The sequence below is a fragment of the Pavona decussata genome, unplaced genomic scaffold (assembly GCF_977016875.1).
Source record: "Pavona decussata unplaced genomic scaffold, jaPavDecu1.1 SCAFFOLD_9, whole genome shotgun sequence".
NCBI lineage: Eukaryota > Metazoa > Cnidaria > Anthozoa > Scleractinia > Agariciidae > Pavona > Pavona decussata.
The window spans coordinates 3,381,063-3,405,000 of record NW_028145432.1 but is presented as its reverse complement, the minus strand read 5'-3'; the positions used below and the strand labels follow the sequence as shown (position 1 = coordinate 3,405,000).

The following is a 23,938-nucleotide window of genomic DNA, read 5'->3' as shown; positions in this document are numbered from 1 at the left end:
TTTCTTGCTTGTGCTTATGTCTGGGGTGTTTGTGGTTATGTCACAAGTACAAGGAATCCTTCTGCTTGTCTCAAGCGATGCTTCACAGGAGGTAATTTTCGCGGTGACATAAACCTCTCTAACATGGTTAGAAATTACAGTCTATAATGTCAGTAGTGAGGGAAGTTGACAAGCGCTGTCACAGCAGTTAATATTTCATCCATCTCTTGAACTCCTGCAAAAATGTAACAAAACCAATTAAAACAACTACAAACGCCATCAAACTTCCACAAGTGGTTCATAAAACAGTGAACTAATCATATGCGCGACCTTGTAACTTACTTACTAATAATGGGCTGTCATTAGCCATTCATGGTTTCCCTTTTTACTTATACATTGTACTAGCGCTGCTTGTACTTCGGTAGGTAAACCACTCGATTTGTTCTTGTCAAACATGTCAGTGATCTCTGATGACAAGCCAATAACGCGCACTTTACGGTGGCGTTCGGCTGTTTCTTTCGACCTGCAGGTCCAATTTTGAAGGTATCCTAAGCTCCGACCCAAAGTTGATCAAGTGAGCTGGTACCTTGCGAGATGTTGAGCGAACTGAAGGCGAGGTTTGCGCACGAGAGGAATAAAGTGAAGGCGATATTTCTCGAGGCGTATGCCGCCAATGGCGGCGCCGCCGTGAAAACTTTATATCAGCGTGGACAATACCGCCGGCAAGCTAGTGAGCTGGACACGTTATCAACTTTGTAATCGTGCACCTAATCGCCTCTTTTCCAAACTTTTTTTTCGGGGAGGGGGAGGGGAGGGGTGTATGGTTCGCTAGGTGCTTCGCATGGTGAAAGGCCATTTCTTCGATAACAGCGACAAACGATGGCATAGACTGAGTAAATTCAAATAAGAGATTGATAATCTCGAAATATGATTAACCAGGGTTTTCTGGCGACTCTGTTATGCTATTTTTAAAACCATTCACACACATAGTTGAAACAAAAACGCCTATAAGAAAAAATTGAGAGAAGATTTTGATGAAAATAGCAAGGACTGGATTGTCTTGTGAATCGTTAACATATTAATCTGTAAATTGGTCGCGAAATAATCAACGATCCAGAATGTTATCGGCAGTTTTACTGGCTGAACTGTTACAAAACAATAGCACGCCCGTCCTTCTTGTAACTCGTTTACATCTATGCGGTAAAAAAAAAAACGAAAACAAAAACAAACAAACAAACAAAAAAACTCTCGGCGATCTTCTGAAGAGTGCAGTCCTTTGGAGATATCTTTTAGGTGTGGAGCTAGAATAAAACGAAAATACTTTCTTTTCGAAATGAACTTTGTTGGAATTTACACGTTACGGCCATTGAATTGAAAGCTTACACTGATACTGGAAAAGTACCTTTTGTCAGCAAGACGCAAGATGGAAGTTTTTACTTGCCCTTCCGAGCGGATTTGCCCACTAATTTTAAGTTTCGCACATACTCGCTATAATATTGCAATAGTGTGAGAAACACCAAGGCCGGCCAGGCGACTAGTGACATAAACTAACACGCGAATTAGTTAATGAGAACATCATGCCCTGTTAAATACACATGGTTCGCTGCGAGTCAAATCCAATGTAGTGCAAGTACTTACTTAACAGCCTTTTTAATTCATCGACTAGTGAGTGGAAAGCTGGGAAGAACTCATCATACTGATCCAGCCGTTTGATTATGCTGCAAACAGGAGAAAAATATACAAAGTTAACGCTATGCTGCTCAGTTCACTTTGATCCTTATGATTTCTTTAACCTCCCCAGTTCAGCATATGACATTAGTTTATAACACTTTGGTGATTTAAGCCACAGGGGCCCAGTCGTTCAAAGCCCGATTAAGCTAATCCTGTATTAACGCGAACTTTGATTCGAGTTTAATTACTAATCAATAAAAATCGTTCCAAAACATTTTTGGCACAGTTTTGACTTGGACTTTCCTTTACATTTAGCTTGAAATTTGCTTTTAACTTAAAACCATTTTCAACGAGCGAGACGAAAACCTCGCTTAAAATTTAATCGTAGATTAGTGTTAATCGGCTTTCGAACAACCCGGCCATGGTCTTTAAATATACCGCTCGACTCAAACTATTACTAAAATCAATATTCTGCAGTGTTGCAAATTCGGTTACCCTCAAAATTCAGTGGCTCATCTTCCACTCCAACAAATTGACTTTCATTTCTGTAGTGACAGGTCGCGTTTGGGTGGCTATGTGAAATTTAACAATTATTCCACGAGCGCGCGTTGGATATGAGATGATAGATAGCCAACGAGGCGCGTAGCGCTGAGTTGGCTATAATCATCTCATATCCAACAAGCGCAAGTGGAATAATTGTTTTATTAAAAACAACCGAGAAATATTGCTAGATCTTACTGATTTCGCAGTGCAAGAACGACCAGAAGGCAATTTAATGGTCGCCATTTCTCGGCCATGGTATAATTGCTCATATACCATGGCCGCTAAGCCAATCAAATCCCTCGAATTGCATCATACAATGAAGCAGTTTTTAATAATAACAATTATTCCACGAGAGCGCGTTGGATACGAGATGATGGATAGCTAACGAGGCGCAAAATTATAGTGAACAACGAGACATTAACTTCTAGGTTATTTATGTCTTTTTCCGTGATAAATAAACACAAAGAAGTAAAACATTTTAAGTGTATATGTCCTAATTTCTACCTAGTTGAAAACAGAGAAATCATGTTTCAGTAACAGACAAACGCAATTTTATTATCGCCTATTTTAGCTTTCCATTTTGGATTCCTTCAACGTCTGTCCCAGTGTACAACATAAAAGTGAAAGTGGACTTGAAAAAAAAAAACCTTTTTTCATAATTTCTGGCTGAACAGGTTTTCATGGCAAACGAACCACCAAGATGTCGTTGAATAATTTTATTGACTTCAGAGGCTGTTCTTCAAAAGTCTTTTGCATTTTTTTTTTTATGATTGTGGATGTCGTTTTTCCATTGAAGTCAACGAAGTTATTGTCATTATTTGCAGAGTTTACACAAATGACAAGGTACAGGTTTAACAAAAACAAAAACTTGATCAATATTTTGCTATTTAGATATCTTTGAACCAAGAGATCTTCTTACTTTCTCTTGTTTAGATTATAAGTGGGACACCCATTCATTGACTGTTTTCCGTGTTATTGTGAAAACGGGAACATTAAAATTTTGGACGGATAATCCGCCTGATTATCCATCTTTTGAGACGAATTTTGAGGACGAATTGTATGTCTGAGAGGAATAGTTTGTCTTGTATAAAGTTCGACTTTCAAAGTAGTACGGAAAATTCGTCAGATGGCTTAACCGTTAAGCGTGAAAACGATTTTTTTGGAAACATTTCTAAAAATTTGCCGAAGTTGGAGAATGTTTCAACAAATTCTGGCTCGTTCATCATTTGACCAGATATATAAACCTCTTTACAGCGTATTGAGATACAGGTTTTTGTTAACAAAATTTCTAATTCGAAACTCACTACGGCTAACGCCACGTAAATACTAAACTGATTTTATTGATGCCTTCAAAGACTTTAAACACTGCCGGTTTAAAAGCTTCTGTGTATCTGTAAAACCTTTGAAGTATAGACAATTGACATTTTCTACAACGAATCTTGCACTAACTTCCAGCTTACCCAGGTAGGTCCTCAACCTTCAAAAGGTGTCTGGCTTTACTCAGTTTAGCCACTGCATTCACCACATCAGACGCTTTACAGGATGGTTCTGTAAACGACGAAACGTATGTTAACATTTGTATTGTATTATGCTCTTAATGTTTAAGGGTGATTGCAGTCAAAGTCACAAAAGCTAGCTTGAGCCGCTGCAGGAACGACTCGTGTGGACTCACTGCCATAGGCTAGACAAAAGCTGTCTTCTTCAAATTTACTGTGAGCCATTGTTTGTTTTTTTAACCCAAACGTCAGGAAAGTAACTTATGATGGTCTTAGCCGAAGGGCCTGTTTACATGGAGGGTTGGTGGGTTATATATTTCTTTACGAGACACACCGAAGAGTTTACATGCTAGACCGGGTCACTCGCCTACCCGGGTCACCCATCGTTTTTATACGTAAACAGTCAAGCTAGGGTCACTCGGCTACCCTGTCAAAATGTATAACTTTTAAAAGAAGGGAACCATGATTTACTAATCGCTAATATCTGTTCATTAGAATGCTAATTTTTCGAAGAAATCGTTTTCCAAGGTTTCGTTAAACGTTTTAGTTCTGGCAAAAGTTGTTGAAAACAGTTGAAAAATATTACTTTGTTTCGAGCTGGAAGGCTGGAATGAACGAATTGTAGAGAACGTTGTCCGCCAAATTTCTATGACTTTAGACATAAAAATAAATCGTTTCGAAGTCAGATGGCTCTCGTTATCGAGGAAAAAGTACGATTTTGGAGCATTCATTTACTGGTAGTTCGTTGTCAGGGTAGGCGGGTTAGAAATTTCACATTTAAAGGCGACATTTTAGCTCTGATGGATGATAAACCGGGAACCAAATACAAGTCACAAATTCATGTCCTTTGTAAACAGCCATCTGACCAGTCTTCCTGGCGTTTGGGATTTTTTGGCATTTATCACTTGCTTCACATACACGCTGTTATGATCACAGTGATAGACAAAGTTTCTTTACCTTTTACCGTTAAGAAACATATATGCAGTAACAAATTGGGAAATCAGAATATCCCTACCTAAGCCAAGAATGTCGCGCATATTAGCCATCGAATTGGAAGACTCTCCAAGCCGCATATAAACTTCATTCATTCGCGGAAATATTCCCTCGATGCTATTTAAATCAAACAGTTTTTGAAAGTGAGCAACAATAGTTTTTAATTGATCTGGTGAAGTTTCCTCCTCGGTTCGTATTTCAGACGGGCCAGCTCGGTTTTCTTGGTGGCAAAGAGCATCCACTTCTTCCTTGATACTTTGTACTGTTAAAAGTCTGTGGTCTTGTTCAAACGTGCCTTCCGGTTTCCATGGCATCAAGCAGAATGATAGTTGTTTAACTGACACATGAAGATCCTGTATATATAAAGCATAATCATAGTAAAATATCCTCTCGATACATTAGCTACAGACAAGCCATGAATACTCTCCTCTTCAGAGCCTCAGGAGGTCAGAGATATTTTGAACTAAATTTAAAGATGGTTTTAGAAAGGAAACTAGAAAAGTGGTCCATTAAACATTTAAAGACATCAAAGCTGCGGCCAGGAAAACATTTCTGGTTAAAGAACAGGCATGATAAGCTAAAGTTGAAGGTAATCGCCGAAGAAACTAAAATCAATTTCGAAAGATAAATAATTGTTCAGGCTGAAACGTGAAAGACAACTTTGGTTACCAAAGAAGAGAAACTAATCACGACTGAATTCTGTTGTAGATGAGCAAGTCATATTTTAAACTAAAGAAGTACATCATTCGATCTACCCTCTTCTGTTGTCTTCGGTAGCGTACGAAAAGCGATCATCAAAAATGATAAAAAAATAACCCTAGTCTAAACGCCCACGAGGCAAAAGAAAACATGGAAATGAGGTGTAGTGTTAACTCGCCTTAAGAGCTGCCAGCTCTCCAAGCCACCTCCTCAGCACTAGTACAATATTTAGCCACGCCCTTTCACAGTGTGACTCATGTGCATTCTGGGATTGAAGGTCCGCTGTTAACTTGGGAGCATCCTCCGAGTTAACCACATCCATAACATCTTTAATCAACTGATAAATGATAATGATAAATGATAAAATTTAATGTGGAACAAATTGGAAATTTTCAAGACAGCAACAACACTGTTATCTGGTGTTAGACCAGTGTTAAGATAATCTGATCCACTAAGAATAGTTTACACTACAACTGCTCCCGAGGGAAAATCTCATTGTATAATTAGGACACAAGAAGACAAAGAGACAAAGATCATACAATGATGCGACCGGCTTGCAATGTATCTCTTATTAGCCGTTCACTGACTTAGCATTTATTCTGTTCAGGCATTTACTTGATACTACGTCATCATTACCTATCCACCTTGCGCGCCTTGTTCAGGCAAAGTCGGGTTTCATCCGGTATAAGAACTGTATATTTCAACTGTAAGTACTTTTAAGCGCGATGTACAAGGGTACCTGTTCGGGGTTTGGTCTCTGGGCCAAAACCCTGCGGGGGGCAAAAACGTCAGCAACGCAACTAATCAGGATGAGTAATATGAGCAACATTTCATAAATATCGCGAAATAATTAGAGTTACCTTTTCCATGGCAGGATAAGACTGTGCAGCTAATTTCATGGTATGTATTTTGTCTACAGCGTCCTTGAGAACACTTACTTGAAGTCCGTCACACACTTCCTGATTAAAAGAAAGCAAGGGTTCTTTGAGTTCTACCAACCCTCCCCCAAAAAAACATCGTTATGCACCACTTCACCGTCGGCTTTATCTTGCTTGAGATGATGTCTCGGACATTACAGAGATCAAACCTCGCTCCACCTTTACTGCTTTCCACCCCATTTGGGAACAAAATTTCTGTTTTGTATACAGTCGACTCCCGATAACTCGAACCCTCGCGCTAACTCGAACCAATTTTCCTTTCCTTTCAGGTCATTTTCTATATAATTTTACCCTCGATAACTCGAACCTTTTTCAATTTCCCTAGCAGGTTCGAGTTATCGGGAGTCGACTGTAGTTATAGATCGCACATAACATCAAAATGAGGTAAGACCAACAAAGAGACACATGACCTAAGGGCAGAGATATTTCAGCGATTTACTATAGACAAACGTGCAGATCTGACAACAAGCGCAATCGTTAAAACCTTAAAACAGTGCAAATCTGAGAATAAAGGACAGTCTTGAATCAAAGTTTTTAAAAAGCCAAAAGAAGCCTGTTAGAGTACATAGAAAAAAATACACGAAAAATGCCGCTCAAATTTTATATTTTATAATGATTGATATGTCAGTTTTCAGGTGTAAGAAGCAGATATTAACGTTTTAGAAGACATGATACAATTTAAATTGGATAGTCCTAGTCTAATGAAACATTTTGTCTGCGATAGACCAAAACAGTTTCCCAAGCTTTGTTGATTAGTACTACACCATGAAATGACATCATCCGTGTGTCTGTGCAAGGCCACGGATAAATGCCAATCACAACTTGCCCGACGTTAACTTGCATAAATAGGTGTAGATATTACTCTCACATTGTCACGTTTCACGTTCATTTTATTATTACCGTTACCATAATTAACATTTTTGTCTACTTATTATAAATTCAACTTGTACCGCTTTGTACTTTATCTAACTGAAGATGACAGAAGTTTCTGTCGAAACATGTTTTATAGACTCAAAAGTTTTGTCGTTTTCCTTAAAGTACAGATATAGATTATGTATATATATGTGTACGTTTAAGTGTAGATGTCTATGTCTATGTATAACTATGTGTAAGTATGTGTTTGTAGATGTACTTGTATTATCTTTTGCCGCTTCAAAATGGAACTCAGTCATCAATGACTGTAATACAACATACCTTTAAATAATCTCGACAAACATCAATTGGTAGAAAATCAATGTCCTCTATCTAAGTTCATAGAAAAAAATTGTGACAAAATCGGTTAGCAGTATGTAATGGTGATCGACATCTTTGTTACCGGGCAAAAGTGAAAGCAACAATGTGAACACACAATGCTGGCGCAAAATGTACAGAATGAAAAGGAATAAAGAGCCACTCATGTGCACATTACATATTAATGTCTTACATGTGTTATGCGTCTCCGTGCTCTCGAAGAAGCACCTTCAGTCTCCATAGATCTTTTGTCTCTGTGTTTCTTAAGAGGCGGACTGGATAGAGAAGATAAAAATATATGAGGGGATTGACCCAACTCAAGAATTCCCAGCTGGATCAACAAAGAGATGGTGCTACGATAACCCATAAGCTGCAAGCAGTCGTCATTTTTCTTCAATAGTTTAATAGTGGCGAACTCAACGCCAGAATCGTTAGCTGCGGTCCACTAGTTATGAGGTACAAGCCAGATCCAACGAGAAAAAATATAGCTGCACTGCTTTCATACTCTTGCACAGCGGAGAAGAAGTAGTATTCTGAGGCATACATATACATATACACTATACAGTGCATTCAAAACGTTTCACAAGTGAAAACTTGTTCCTTCAGTCTTAACAGTTGAACGTATATCTTCTTCACTCTTGGCGACGATTTGCTGACTGTCCAAAACACGATACTCTCTTTCTCAAAACATGGCATATAAGTCGTCAAAGCAATTTCGAATAAAAGCGTTCATATTCTCAAGCGATACCACAAAGGAATCCTGTTGAATTTTGTCTAAGCGCCGTCTATCCTCGGACATGGACGGCAGTCAACCTCGAAAGATTTTTTTTGAATATCTAGCATGGCCTCAGTAAAGCTTTTTGGGGGCAAAGACGACTGGGACTAAGCTTCAAGCATTTCTAACGGCCGAAAATAGAAAAAAAACTGCAAGCACCGTCTATCTAATTTGAAAACAGGATTTTAATTTCAATGGGGCAAAACATAGTGAAAAAAGGAAAATTTCCTTTTCCCCTGGATATGCCTTTGTTTGCAGCAAATCATCCAGAAATATGACCTCTTGAATCACGTCTCTTCGATTCTTCCATTACTTTCTCAAATTTTCGAATACACTAAGTGGCTTTGGTCAGTGAAACTTAAGAAAACAACAGCAATCCGAGGGAAGTACGTGTTTTGTGCTGCTATTGTTTTTCTGAGGGTAGGTATCGCGATATACTGTACATAACGAACACTAATTACCATAAGATAATGGAGTGCAAAATGGCTTCTTTAAGGATTCTAGTTTTCATTTATTTATGCAGTGACGAGCAGGTGGAATTTGGTACCCTCATTGGATAAAATAAAACAAGTGACTTGATTGGAGTAACTTTCCATCATATTGTTCAGGGAGATACTTAGCTTGATTACCTGAGGTTATTCTGAGCTAGGATTCTTTCTAGCTGTCTGTTGTATTTTCTTGAGTTCTTCCATTCATCACGATTAGGCCTGAAATGTTGAAGAGAAAATATTCTTAAAAAAGCAGTGTCATACAAGTTAAAGGAGCTGCTTGAAACTTGTCCAACAATATTTTTTTTTATGAAAGAGCCGGTTATAACATGATCAGTTGCAAATTGACTCAAAGCTTTGGTTGTTTGGTAATACAGTTGGATAAGACATGTGGAAAGTATAAAAAAAAGATGATGTGACTGGTATCCGAATAGGTTTGAATGTTTGGTGAACTTTCCCTGTTAGAGTGCAACAGCATGCCAGTTAGAACTGATGAGATTAGGTCACAATCGCTTTGGAAAGAATCACTTGGAGAATTTCCAAGGTGGAGACGGTGGTGGTGGGGGTGTTGGAGATGGTCGCGGAAGTGATGATGACGGAGGTGGAGGTGATGATGGTGGAAGAGATGGTGATAGAGATGGTGGTGGAGATGTTGGTGGAAGTGATGGTGATGAAGATGGCGATGATGGTGGTGGTGGAAGTGGTGGAGATGGAGATGGTGGTGATGGAGGTGGCGGTGATGGTGATGGAGGTGGAGGTGATGATGGTGGAAGTGATGGTGATGGAGATGGTGGTGATGGAGGTGGAGGTGATCATGGTGGAAGTGATGGTGATGGAGATGGTGGTGATGGAGGTGGAGGTGATGGTGGTGGAGATGGTGATGGAGATGGTGATGATGGTGGTGGAAGTGGTGGAGATAGAGATGGTGGTGATGGAGGTGGAGGTGATGATGGTGGAGATGGAGATGATGGTGGTGGAAGTGGTGAAGATGGTGATGTTGGTGGAAGTGATGGTGGTGGAGATGGTGATGTTGGTGGAAGTGATGGTGATGGAGATGGTGATGGTGGTGGAAGTGATGGTGATGGAGATGGTGATGATGGTGGAAGTGATGATGATGGAGATGGTGATGTTGGTGGAAGTGATGGTGATGGAGATGGTGATGATGGTGGTGGTGGAAGTGGTGGAGATGGAGATGGTGGTGATGGAGGTGGAGGTGATGGTGACGGAGATAGTGGTGATGGAGGTGATGATAGTGGAAGTGATGGTGACGGAGATAGTGGTGATGGAGGTGATGATAGTGGAAGTGATGGTGACGGAGATAGTGGTGATGGAGGTGATGATAGTGGAAGTGATGGTGACGGAGATGATGGTGATGGAGGTGGAGGTGATGATGGTGGAAGTGATGGTGATGGAGGTGGAGGTGATGGTTGTGGAGATGGTGATGTTGGTGGAAGTGATTGTGATGGAGATGGTGATGATGGTGGTGGTGGCGGAAGTGGTGGAGATGGTGGAAGTGATGGTGATGGAGGTGGAGGTGATGATAGTGGAAGTGATGGTGGTGGAGATGGTGGTGATGGAGGTGGAGGTGATGGTGGTGGAAGTGATGGTGGTGGAGATGGAAGTGGAGGTGATGATGGTGGAAGTGATGGTGATGGAGGTGGAGCTGATGATGGTGGAAGTGATCGTGGTGGAGATGGTCGAGGTGATGGTGGTGGAAGTGATGGTCATGGAGGTGGTGGTGATGGAGGTGGAGGTGATAATGGTGGTGGTGGAGATGGTGGAGGTGATGGTGGTGGAAGTGGCGGTGGTGGAGGCGGAGATGGTGCTGGTGATGGTGGTGGAAGTGCTGGTGACGGAGGTGGAAGTGGCGGTGGTGAGAATGCACCGCATTTAATGAGATCAAGACAATAGCCTATAACATAATTGCATTAATGTATTCCACCGAAAAAAAAAAAAGATGTCTACCATACTACTAAGGTCACGCTTGCATATGTCTGAGTTAAAAGTCTTTAGCGAGGGACAAGATCTTTCTTTGGTCGACAGTTGACTACAGAGTTTTGGTCTTGAGATATTTAAGTTTTCAATGTGGCGACTTGCACATCCTACAACACTGCAGGTGTTACGTAAAAAGTGTTTCAAAAACTTGTTCCCACGACCTGGGATGTAGGTAGTAGACATGCGTTTAACGCGGCCATAACAACAGCTTCAAAACAGTGTACTCAAGACTAAAGTGACTGTGGATTGTTTACTTGCAAATTACTGGAAAAAGAAAGACTTGCATCTTTCAACTGTTTGCCATTTCAGTGTCTTACTAGGAGTTTAATATTTAAAAGAAGTCAATCAATACTGTCTGTATGAAAAGTTATTTACCCATTGATCTGATCAAGGTTAAAGATGACACAATAATGGAGAATTCGAAAAACCTTGGTTTGCACATAGGCCCATATTTCCTTCCTTTCCTTATGCAAACTTAAACAGGAGAACCTATTCAAAAGGAGGGGATTGGTCATTCTCCTTGGTGGGAAATACTCTGTAGGTACAATTTTTTGATCATCCTAGAATGGGACTTGCAGGGTAGAAGGGAAATTATTTCTCAAAAAAATAGTATTAAAATTTGCAATTTTGAACTCGTCTACCGTTAATTCTCACATTGCCTCAAATTGTGAAAACCTGGAAGATTAAAAAATAACACCAAATCACCTTGATTCCAACTCCATCTTAAGATGTGTGTTCTCACTCTCAAGAAGCTTGATCAACTTCTTAGATTCTTTCAGCTTTTTTTCTGCAAACTATTAAGTTCAAGAAAAGTTCAAAAAGTGGTCATTTTAGCAAAGATGGTAAAGACTAAATTGGTCAGGGTTAATATGATGATAGAGTTGGTTATGCTAGTAATTAGGTAGCAAAGTTGGTCATGGCAGTAAAGATGTTAATGCTGACCCTGTTACAAATCTAAAAGCTTGAATTATAGATACAAGATGAAGGCCAAATCAAAAAGATGCATCTTAACATTGCTGTACATGATCACAGGTCCTTTTTATCAAAATTTCTTTCTTATTTTTTGTTTGCTCTTTGGTTAGATCATGAGGTATTAATGTTAAAATTGGTGACACTGTTTTGGGAACCCAGTTAATAAATGGATAAAGGTGTCATAATCCAATAATTTCAATTTGGCGTACAACAGCCTTTTGGCATTTTTTTCGCTGACAGAATTCATCTGCAATCATATCCCTAGTCGCCCTGCTGTGCGAGATGGTATTCTTGAGTAAACGTAAAATGTTTTTCTGGCACTGAGCAATAAATATTTTTTAATATGCGTTTTATGGACTGCTTTGTCACGAGACTCCTTAGGAGGTTCAAAACTTGTGTTCCATTGGATGGCGGCACTGCAATGTTGACAACTACTTTAATAAAGTGCAAAAAATGTGGAAATCTTTCTGCACCCAAAACTCGAGTTTTGTTTTTACACGTATTACCTCTATTCAAATGATTGATAGCGTAGGTAGATTTATTGGATTTGAACGAAATTTTGTCCCAATGTTCGTCACACATCAATGCACCAGATCGAGTGAGGCTTTTCCATGAATATCCCAGCACGTGACAAGCATAAAAAAATTGCAATTGTCGCACTCTTCATTGGATTTCCTCAGGAACCAATGGGAATGTAGAAACAGCCTCAACTCTGTTAGCTTATTATCTCGCCATTGATGCAGCCTAGTTTTGTTCAATATTATTCTAAAAACATGCAATCAAAATACTAAAAAGCAGAAAAAACTGTGTTTATACCTTAAGCTTATCTTCCAAATCTTTAAATTCCGTCCTTTTTGCTGTAACACGAGCTTTAGGATCATTCATCCTCTCCCTTTCAGTTCCTTTCTGGGGCTCAGGTGTATCTCCACTGCTGATAGTAGTGCTGTTATCCGATTGAGATGCATCACCATAACCATAACTATCAATAGGTAAGGTACTTTCTTTTTGCTTCTTCAAATTGTCAAGATCTCGCTGAATTTTACTGAGTTGGGATTCATAGTTGTCAATCACATCCAACAGTCTGAAAGTTATACACAGTCACAACACTCAAAATGCATTTCATCAATCAATAAATTTAAAACTCAGCAACAATAGTACTTTAACCAGTTTGGTTCAACAAGGTGTTTGGTAATTTTAGCCCAAATTACATTAAAGGACCAAACTGTTTATTCAGGTGTAAAAAAATTAACTCTGTCATCATGATAAAAACCAGTGAGGTGCAATTGTATTTTCTGCCAAAGACAAACATTGTTCACAGCCCAAAAAATTTCAAAGATGTTGTCAGGTACTTCTGAGGAAGGACAAACTAATATAAATGGTGAGAAACAACAGCTGAAGTTGTTATCATTTGGAAGTGATCAGACAAGTGATTGTTGACAGATTCTACATAATAGTAAAATTTGCATTGCACTGACCAGAAAGTCATTTTTCAATCATGAATAGACAACAAAACATGAGTTTTTTATGTCTCAATATTCTCCTGGTAAGATACTGCAAATATAGGTCTCCCAGAATACATACTGTAAGCCCATGGACTGACACTTAGCTGTTTCTTTGTTTCTTGCATGCAAGCTCTCAGTATCACTATTTTACGCCTGCAAGGGGTGGATAAGCTTGTATTCTGGCTATAACTCACTGTTGTCAATATTTTCCAAAAATTTTTGAACATAAAGAGGATAATACATAGGTTAAGTTAAAATAACGAGATAAAAAAGATAGGTCGAACAGAGCTCGTTTAGGAGAAAATAGCTATTATTTTAGTAAGTGGCTGAACTAAGACTCAAGGAAAACAGACCATGTTTTCAACATACACACACTTATGCCATACTAAGGAATTAATCAGCAGTAAGAACGTGCAATGCAATTCAATGGAATCACCTTAATGGTACAAGGGAATACGTTTTGGGAACTAATGTGCAGCATACTAAAAAAACTGCCTTTTAAATGACACTGTATAAACCTTATTTTGTTGCATTTTTATAGTTTTATTACATTTCCTGTATTATCTTACTTTTGGTCCACAGCATTATGCTTTCCAGAGGAATTTAACTTCTCAAAATGCTTGGCCACTTTGCTTTGCCTCCCAAGCACTTTGTCCTCCTGGATATTGAAAGTATTTACTGAGATTAATAGTTGTATTTTCTGCTCTACGATAGCTCTCTCGATTTATTCTCACTTACTACATAAATTAAGGCTCAAAAGATGAGAGGTCGAATGAAATTCTGAGATGTCAATGGGAGTGACTTTCTGATGTATTGCCACTTGAACTTGGAAATGGTCTTTCACTGGAATGGCGGGCCAGCCTCCTATGGAGAAGTTCTTTGACTCGTCACATCACCCACTCCTCCTTCACATGGGGAAGAACGTCTCCACAGGAGGCTACCACTGGACTGGTTTCTCATAAAAGCTTAATTCCCTCAAATGTTTTGTCCATATGGTGACGGGTTGCAATGGGTTACCCTCAAAGAGAAGTATAACAATTTATTGAAATGGGGAAGAAATACAAAAGGTGATAGACAGGTATTCTTATTTTGCTATTCTTCCTCATCTTTGGCGGAAGTATGGTGTAGTGTTGCTGCATTGTTGTACTATTCATGAATAAACACTAACAAAGAAAATAATTTGTCGAACAAAAAAATGAACTGTTGGCTGATCACCATCTCAGCAGTGTTGTCTTTAATTCGACAGAGAAGTGAGGAATGGTTTGGCCCAAAATGACAAAGCTTTAGTTTACCATTTCCATGAAGTCTTGACATTGCTGTTGTAGCCTTGTGATTTCTGCTTCCTTTTGAGCCACTTTCTGTTCAAGCTGTCTATACAATGCCACACTTTCTGATTTACTTCTCTTTAATTCTTTCACCTCTTCTCCATGATTCTGAAGCTCCACAAGACGTGTTCGTTCCATCTCCTAGAGAAAAAAATGCTTGGATGATTAAAATTTTAAGACAATGATGTGATGAGGGCAGCAGGGCGCACAAACAGTCTATACTGCATTAAAAGTTGATTTTTGGTTTTATCAAAACTTTCACCAAATGCCAAGGAAAACTGCATCTAAAGGTTTCTTGCATAAACTATTGTAGGCCAATTATGCCAACCATGAAGGTGATCAGAAAAAAAAAAACCAACAACACAAACAACTCTTAACTTTTACATTCAAGTCTGTTTCCTGCTTCTTAGCACATGGCTTACAACAGTTCACTCAAGAATCTAGCTCAATTTTCTTCCTGGAGTTTGGTCAAGCCTTAACCCCACACCTTTCAATTAGTTAAAAATCGGAAATTGACACTATGTTGTTACTTAACACAATTTCAACACAAATTAAATTACTGTATGATATGGCTGACCTCCACAGTAAACAACTGTCAGAGGATTTTTTTAAAACTCTTTCTTTTAACATAAACATGCATGTACATTTTAGTTATCCGAAGAATTAAATCATTTATAGACCCAATGCAAAAATGGCTGATATTTTAATATTCTTTTGTTTGCGTTCTAATTAGCCTTATTAACCTCGTTCTTGAGTTCAAAAATCAAAAGAATATTTCACCTTGAACGAGGCTAGTGAGGCTAATTCGAATGCAGACAAAAGAATATTAAAATATCAGCCATTTTTGCATAGGGTCTATAGCTGTCTCTAAAGTTTTTTAGTACTTCCATAATTATTGAAAAAAAAATTAGAAATAGTTTTAGAAAACATTTTGTCACCCCTTCAAAATCAAGATTCCCTCCAGTATATGAACTGTATATTTTTACTGTGTACTTGGTTAAGTAAGCACAAGCTACAAGGATGCCTCTTCAGGTTTAATGGCCAAAACCCTGCAGAGGCAATTAACAAAACACTACATTGCTATATCATGAAAAAAAAAACTAAAATATTAAAAAGAAATTACTGCTAACAATAAAACTTGAAATAAAAAACTACACTACTCTTTGCTATCATATTATAAAAGTCAGCTAATTGCAAATTAGAAGACTTGCCTGAGTTTTAAGCTTTTCCTCATCCAGCTCTCTCTGTAAGGTTCTAATCTGGAAGATCAGTAATGACGTGACCCATTAGTACATGACTTTAATACCATTCTAATAATTAGTACCAATAATACTTTCTGCTTTATTCAAGAGGAAGGAACTAAATGTGGTTAGGTCACACAGCATAAGAATTAAATATTTCCACCAAAAATTACATGGATAAAAGTTCATACTCAGCTGTTTATAATACAGTGACCAAAAAAAGCCTTTGTGGCAATATGTGTGCAAATTTTAATATCAAATTCTCCTGACCCATCTACCTCCACCCCAGCCCTGGGATTTAACATCATTATCATCATCGTCATCATCATCATCATCATCATTATCATCATCATCATCATCATCATCATCATCTTAATTTAAACTCAAATTTGAATTAATTGTAAAGGGGATAGTGTCTTAAAGTAAATTAAAATATTACAATGTAACAGAAGAGATAAAAAAAAATAGACTGTACATATTAAATTACACTCAATACAGTGTACACAATCCGCTTTTGCTGATGAAAAAGTATTAGACCCTGTTTAATCTTAGTCTTGAATTCATTTGATCATTTACGACCTAATATCATCAGAGAGGGAATTCCAGAGTTTTGTAACCAGGTATCTAAGACAATGAAGACCACTAGTAAGTCGTGGTTTGGGGTTTGGGAAGGGAAAGAATATGATTACTGTGTAAGCTGCTATCATCAACAGAGTGAAACACAACCATATCTTTCATGTACATCTGATAAGTGGTGAAAAACAGGCATTTACAAAGTAAAAATAAGGATATATTAGAGACGTTTACAATAGACAAAGTTCATTAAATTAACAGAGTGTAGCAATCTTTTTCAAGGTGCATGTTGCAAAAACTTTTGTAAACTAAAGGTATTCTTAGGACATTTAAACACATTTGGGACGTTTCCAGTAGTCATTCTCCACAACTACAATCTCTGTTGTAGGACTGTTACTGTTATTAACTGGAAAGTTGATGTCAGCAATAGCTCACATGTACATTAGTGGCAGAATGACATGTGTGACGTTAAAGAAAGCAGTATTAACTACAAACGTGCATGTTTGTGATGGAAAATTTTCCTGTGCCTCCTTTAACATTACATAAGGTGAAATGCTGGTAGAAGCAACTCAACTGTTCAGGCATATTTTCTTGTTGTGTTCCAGGATGTTCAAGTAAGGTATTATGAACTTAGTGCAAGCCTCCAGATAGAAAAGGTGTGTGAATGCTATCATCCATTCTTCATGCAGACACAGTATTTACCTCCATGTACATGTAGAGATAGATAATAACTGTGGAAATGGTCAACCCCTTCCACTGTCTTGTATTCTTTTTCCTTTCAGTCATGCACATTCTTGTAAATATTTTTTCCTTCAGTTTTTATTCTCTTTGGGGTATGAAGGGTATATAAAGGGGTATATAAAGCCCTCCTGTTATGTTGTTGGACATCAATGTTCGTGACAGCCCCTGAGATGCATAAAGTTATTCCACAGCCGCCTTTCATCTCTCCCGGCCCCCGAGGGCTGTTTCTGTATTCACAGGCAAAATTTTTTCATACGTATAGAGATTTAAGATTAATATTTAATTAAAGGTTATTAATAAAGAACTTGAGGGGCCAGATTTACAAAGCCTAAGGTGTGATCCATCTTGAGTATTGTTTCTAAACAAAAGCCTATTGTTGGACTAACAATAGGCTATATACAAGACACAATACTATTTAAGGACACTTCTTAATTTAGGAGGCCTTCATGAATCCAGGTCCACACCCAGGTCAAAAACCAACAGCTCTTCTGTACAAACCTTCATTTCATAATGATGAACTCTGTTCCTTTCGTCATCAGCATCCTTCCTAAGGGTTCAAAAATGGATCAAATAAATAAATTACAGGGAAGTAATGTATAATTTCAGACATTTATAGACATGTACAGCAGGGAAGTAAAACTTTGTTGCCAATAACAGGTAAAAAAATTTGTATTTCCTTAAACATTAAAAGCCTGGGGTAATTATTTGAAATCTCATCAACATAGATCTTCTTAATTAAAAACTGGCGCTGCATGCTTGCATAAAAATTTTAGTTACTGTCCAACTGAATGTCTCATTTTTTCCCTTTTTGTACTACATGTACATTTCCATCCAGTTGTCTGAACACTTGTTGTATTATTTATTCTCTCACAATGAATGAACAAGTTGTCACGGTGTCTTATGTAGAAGTTATTGTTTTTACACTTCTAAGTTAAAACACATTTCAGTTGCGAGCTGTACACTAGTTGGAATATATAACATTAAAGATGTAGTGTTGGGCCAATTCACGTTGTTTGGCTTATCCATAGAGACAGCAGCTATCTGTTAACGGGAATTACAACCACTTAACTTACTTTAAGCAAGTAAAATTCAATGATTAAATAGAATGGCGTTTCAAACTTGTCATGTCACTATTTTCAAGTTCAAAATATCAAGAAACTTTCAGAAATAGTTTGCATGAAGTTGCAAACTATTTCTGTGTTACTACTGTACAAATTCCCTTTCTCCTCATCAAACTTCGTGATTTCACTGTTTTGTAGAAGCAACATTGAGGCCACAAGCATTTTGTTTAAAACCTGATTTTTAAATAGGATTATATAACAAAATGGATATATTTTGCCTTTTGAAAACGTCAATGTGTAGGGCAAAGGAACTCACTGTATTCTGTGAGAAGAAGTTATCAGCTGTTGCACCATTGACTGCCTTCTATCACAGTCACTCATCAGTTTGTCCAATGTATGTCTCAGATTCTTGGATGTGAATTCATCTAACACAACAGCTCCTATTCAAGAGAAGAAGTACCAACTTGATTGTTATGGTGTTGGATTTATTTGTACAACTATATGAAGAGCACGTACTGTATTATCAAACACAGAAATGGATACAAAGTAAAAGCTAAGTAATGTGAAAGACTAGCCTTTGGGAATCTGTTGCAGTCGGCTGCATGGTAACACCATAACAGGTTGATATCCATGGTGTCTCAGTCTACGGTTGATCTCTCCCCACTCAGCTATCATTCCTGCCTGCACAAGAGAAGAACATTACAATCATATAACACAGAATATGCTGAGTACTTTTGTATTTTTGGCCCAGATTTTTGTAACAAAAACAACGCAATAAAGGAAGACAGTTACCATGAGCCTAAATCGCTCTACAATGCAACCCATTATTTTGTCACAGGGATGTGCCAATAGTTTTAATAGAAACACAATGAAAGCCAACTAACAACTTGCCGACAAGTCACCTACAGGTAGCCGACAAGTCACAAACAGTTTATTAACTGTCAGCCAACACTTCTTTTTAGGATAAGGTTAAACTGTTGACGTCTGTCAGCTGACTGTAGGGCAATTGTCATTATTTGGCCAACAGTTTAGTGCTGACAGTCGGCCAACAGGTTTATTGGGAGCTGTTCTCCAATTTTGCCCAAATATTAGTTGATACATGTGTACCAAACAAGTAGAGAGCGTATTTGTGAACTCGTAATTAGCTACTCAAACTCCACAAAGTATTAGTAGTCACCTCCCCTCATTGTCCTGCATTTCACCTGCAAGTTTTCCACCAATTTGTCAGAAGTAAAGTACCGGTAAGAGTTGGAAGTACCAGTGAAAAGTCTCTGGTAAATATTTACCTCACCATCACACTATAAATTATCTCCAGTAATTCATTTCTCCAGAAAATAAGAACAATTTGGAAAAAATGTGGCATGCTGTATGTGACAAACCATCCCTTTGACTAACTGTTAAACTTGGCAATTCGTCCACAGTATATTTAAGAAATGTATGAACAGGTAAAATCATTGACACTGTCATCATTGAGAAATTATGGGGAAAATGTACTTTCTCTTCCCTTAGGGAATTTAAGTTCTATCTGTTAAGAAAATTGTAATTATATTGAACATGTGTACTCTGCCTCCAGTTGGGAATGCTCTTTTGTACATCAATTTAAGACTGAGTTAATTTGAGAATTACTACAAATATTGTAAACATAGTGGCACACAACTGGACAAATTAATGCATCATTTTGATTGCTTTTCCATACTGCAAATTCACAGGCAGTACCTAGATTATTACCCACAACATTATGTAGGTTATTAAAATTAAAGTGCCCCTAACCCTTCAATTTGTTTTCTTTTGGTAGATTTCTATATCTGCGAAGAACTCATTTTCGAAATTTTTTTTTTAGAAATATTGAATCCTTTTTATTTTACGAGCGCTAAAAGTTACTGAAATTTTTTAATTTTTGCGCGCTTTAAGAGCCGCTGGACAAATTTTTGTCTCGTGGGCTCATTAGGAACGAGCCAATGAGCAGCGTCCGATATTTGACACTTTCTTAGCTGTGAAGAAGAAAAGGACACCAGAAGGATTCAGAAGGAATCTTATGCATGCTGATTCCTTTCTCTACATTTCGAGAGTTGCTGCATCCAAAAACCACACATTTTTCAACCATTTTCTTTGTTTAAAATTGAAGCATTACCGCGAATCTTCGGATATTTTTGCACGATGTCCTTTTCTTACGTCACGCTCCATATTTGGCCGAGTGGGGGACTAATGCGAACGATGGGTGAAAATATCGACAAGACTGCCTTCACTTCTAGTGCTCGTAAAAAAAAAGGGTTCAATATTTCTCAAAAATTTTTTCGAAAATGAGTTCTTGAAAGATATGGAAATCTACCAAAAGAAAACCAATTGAAGGGTTAGGGGCACTTTAATATCATGATATAAAGTTTTTGCATCATGGGAAACTCGGAAAAAATCTGACCACCAGATGGGATTTGAACCCATGACCCTCCGTGATCTAGTCGGATGCTCTAACCACTGAGCTACTGGAGACTCCATGGTGAGCAAGGGTGAAATGTGGGTCTTTGGCTAGAACTGCATCACGCAGTCACATGGTCAAATCAAGTCACATAGTGACTGCGTGATGCAGTTCTAGTCAAAGACCCACATTTCACCCTTGCTCACCATGGAGTCTCCAGTAGCTCAGTGGTTAGAGCATGCAACTAGATCACGGAGGGTCATGGGTTCAAATCCCATCAGGAGCTCGGATATTTTCTGAGTTTCCCATGATGTAAAAACTTATCATGGTATTATTTCTAGTAAAATTAAGCTTAAGAAATCAAATATTGTTTCCTTACTGTCTTTGGAGTCTTTTCTTCCTCTTCATCACCTTCATGAAACCAAAAATGTAATTATACAATGTACAATGTATAATTATTGTCGACAATAACACAGAACTGTTTAAATGCCTAGCTTATACTACCAACTGTGTAATGTCCCAATCAAGAATGCTGAATTAAGTTTGGGGGCTGGGGGATCCCCTAAACATGTCAACACGCATTATTAATTTTATCTCAATGACATAATAATAAAAAGTACATGCCTGACAACATTTTTTACCTGCCGGCATGTCAACCACAACAATTATTATTTTACCATTGCATTATAAACTTAACAACAAGATGGAAGATACCTTGATGAAGAGACCACAACTTGAGCCACAGAGCCAACATCAAGACAAAAAACAAATCTGACAGCAATGCCTTGACAAACCACAATTGCAATGTATTTAAAATTATCGATGCACTAACCAACCAAAATTGTTGTAATGTGCAGGGCCCAGTTGTTTGAAAGCTTAATAACCATTAAATACATTTTCACCTTGTTCAAGGAAAAATAATACAAAGTGTTTTTAAAAATCTCATTTTAAGCTAAAGGTGAAAGTCTAAACTGGAATCAAAGTTCACACTAACCCTGGGTTAGCTTTAAGATGCTTTAAACAACTGGGCAAGCTGGTGGAATACAACAGGTAACTATATTCTGGTGCATGTTTTTAGCAATAAGTTAGTAAGTAATTATTTCAGTACTGCTATCTTACCACAAAGATCTCCATATGATTCACTTAATGTCAGCGACTCATTTTCTTCTTTTGCCTGGCCAAACACAATAATATCTTATTAAATATATTATGAGTTTATAAGCAGTCTACATGTACATCCATCTTCTTTGCTTAGTCTATAGATAAAATGTAAATCACACTTTGAGCCTAGGTACATAGCCCAGCAGTTGGGGTTAATGTAACATGAAGTGACTAGGAGTACTACATGTACTACTCCCCTTGGATGAGATGCTAGTCCATCACAGGATAGCCAGCATGAAGTGAAGTTAGGAGTATTACTACTCCCCCCTGGATGCGATGCTAGTGTATCATAGGATACCCAGCATGAAGTGACTGGGAGTACATATTCCCCAGGGGGGGGGGGGGGTACTCTGGATTTCAAGTGACGGGGATGATCAAAGGATTTTTTTGGGTTTGAAATTTTTGATTCTGGGATTTTTTTGGGTAGGAAAATTTGGCAAGTATTTTTTGGGGTGGCTTCATTTAAGTAGGGATTTTTTGGGGTATTCAAAACAATCTGAAGATTCGTGGTAGTGCCCACGTATCCCAACCGCATTGTCACTCTGCATAATGTTATTGTTGAAACAGAAGATGTTCTCGGGTGTCTCGAGTGTTGTTAGAATGACTACCAGATGCGGGAAAAAATAACTTCAGATGGTATGATGAATAAACGAACACAAACATTCAATTTCTAATGTTTTTATTTTTCGTGTTATATCAATTAATGCCTTCTGAAAAGTTTTAAGGCTTGGAAATTCAACATGGGATTTTTTGGGGGTTAATTTTTGGTCCAGGGACTTTTTTGGGTTTTGTTGGAAGCCCTAGGGATTTTTTGGGGTTTAGATTTTTGCCTCCATTCGATCATCGCCGTCAATTGGGAGAACCCCCCCCCCCCCCCCTTGGGACATACTCCTCCCTGGATGGGATGGATCACAGGGTTACCTCCAGCATTATGTTGCTGACAATCCTGGTTTTAACAACTGGCCCTGGTTATCCACAGATAAATAATTCATTATCCTTCTTATAAGAAGAACATATGTTCACTAACTTCTAGCAAGGCTTTCAAAAGGCAATGAACTGCGAAGGTTGGCAACTCTCAGGTCAGTGTGGGGAATTTCCAAAATTCCCAGAGACACTGCAGACTTGCAGTTAAAACGCAAAATCCAAATATTTATTCAGTTCCCTGTCGCAATAACATTCAAGTACATAATGTTCGATTTCTTGATTTACTCGCATGTAGACTGGAAAAGTACTGATCACGATGTTATTTTAAGGGGATTCTGGAATGTTTTAGGATGTTCTCTGTACACAATCAGTTCGCTAAGTAAAACACAAATATTTAGCTGTCCCTAACCACTATAAAATGCTCTCAAATCAAATAAATCACATTAAGAATCAGAAATCCATGCAATCAATGTAGTCATTATGTTTAATGCAGGAAAAAACAAATGAACCTCGCTAAGCTTGCAAGTTTAAGTCCATGACGTGACAGCCGTTACAATGTCACACTGGGTTTTCCACACAGAATTAAGCCAGGACCAAAAACTTTTAGACACCATGTTATCCACATTGGTGCCATAAATATTGACTATTTGTATTGTTTATTTAACAATAGTGTTGTCATCTTCAGTTCAGGTTACTGTGCCTTTCAATAACATTTGGACTCTGTTCAGGTTAAAAATTCAACCAACCGTTGCGCTTTGACCTCTTAGGCCCAGTTCAGACGCCAAACTTTTCATGAGCCGAACTTAATTCAAATTAAGGTCGGCCCAAATCACGAAAAATCCCGCCTTTTGATTCAGACGCCGAACTTAATTAGCCCAACTTAATTTACTTGAAGCAAAACCAATCGAAATGTCAGCGTTTTTTATTTTTATTTTATTTGAAATACATTATAATAATTTATGCATTAAGTTTGGCTCATGAAAAGTTCTACATCTGAATCAAAGCCGTTCCAAAGCCGAAATTCCCGGCTGAGCCAGGCAGGACGAACAGCTGAGCCATTCCAACTGATTCAGACGCCGAACTTTTCATGTACTTAATTCGAGGTATTAGGTTCGGCTCATGAAAAGTTCGGCGTCTGAACCGGGCCTTAGAAAACAAATACGTTTGGCTCAATGGGCTCAAATGTGATGTAATAAAGTTTTGTTGTTGTTGTCGTCA

The 23,938-nt window shown here is 38.1% G+C and overlaps 1 protein-coding gene across 4 annotated transcripts in view; it reads right to left on the bottom strand.

The window, feature by feature from the left end:
* Positions 1-23,938, bottom strand: part of LOC146488601 (centrosomal protein of 70 kDa-like) — a 25,410-nt gene that overhangs the window by 464 nt on the left and 1,008 nt on the right. Inside the window, exons 2-21 of one of the 4 annotated variants that reach the window (XM_085118748.1) lie at positions 21,755-21,809; positions 21,015-21,046; positions 18,798-18,903; positions 18,539-18,662; positions 17,660-17,708; positions 15,818-15,865; positions 14,574-14,747; positions 13,904-13,939; positions 13,851-13,873; positions 12,596-12,860; positions 11,513-11,601; positions 8,954-9,031; positions 7,743-7,824; positions 7,514-7,564; positions 6,242-6,340; positions 5,560-5,718; positions 4,705-5,035; positions 3,654-3,741; positions 1,618-1,697; positions 1-214 (exon numbers count right to left, since the gene is read on the bottom strand). The exon at positions 1-214 is cut by the window's left edge and continues 464 nt beyond it. In XM_085118748.1, the coding sequence (XP_084974874.1) occupies positions 150-214; positions 1,618-1,697; positions 3,654-3,741; positions 4,705-5,035; positions 5,560-5,718; positions 6,242-6,340; positions 7,514-7,564; positions 7,743-7,824; positions 8,954-9,031; positions 11,513-11,601; positions 12,596-12,860; positions 13,851-13,873; positions 13,904-13,939; positions 14,574-14,747; positions 15,818-15,865; positions 17,660-17,708; positions 18,539-18,662; positions 18,798-18,903; positions 21,015-21,046; positions 21,755-21,809 (2,034 nt within the window). In that variant the 3' untranslated portion in view covers positions 1-149. Of the gene's footprint in view, positions 215-1,617; positions 1,698-3,653; positions 3,742-4,704; positions 5,036-5,559; positions 5,719-6,241; positions 6,341-7,513; positions 7,565-7,742; positions 7,825-8,953; positions 9,032-11,512; positions 11,602-12,595; positions 12,861-13,850; positions 13,940-14,573; positions 14,748-15,813; positions 15,977-17,659; positions 17,709-18,538; positions 18,663-18,797; positions 18,904-21,014; positions 21,047-21,754; positions 21,810-23,938 lie in introns of those variants that run through there. The other 3 variants (XM_085118740.1, XM_085118753.1, XM_085118759.1) reach the window with 3 other exon arrangements.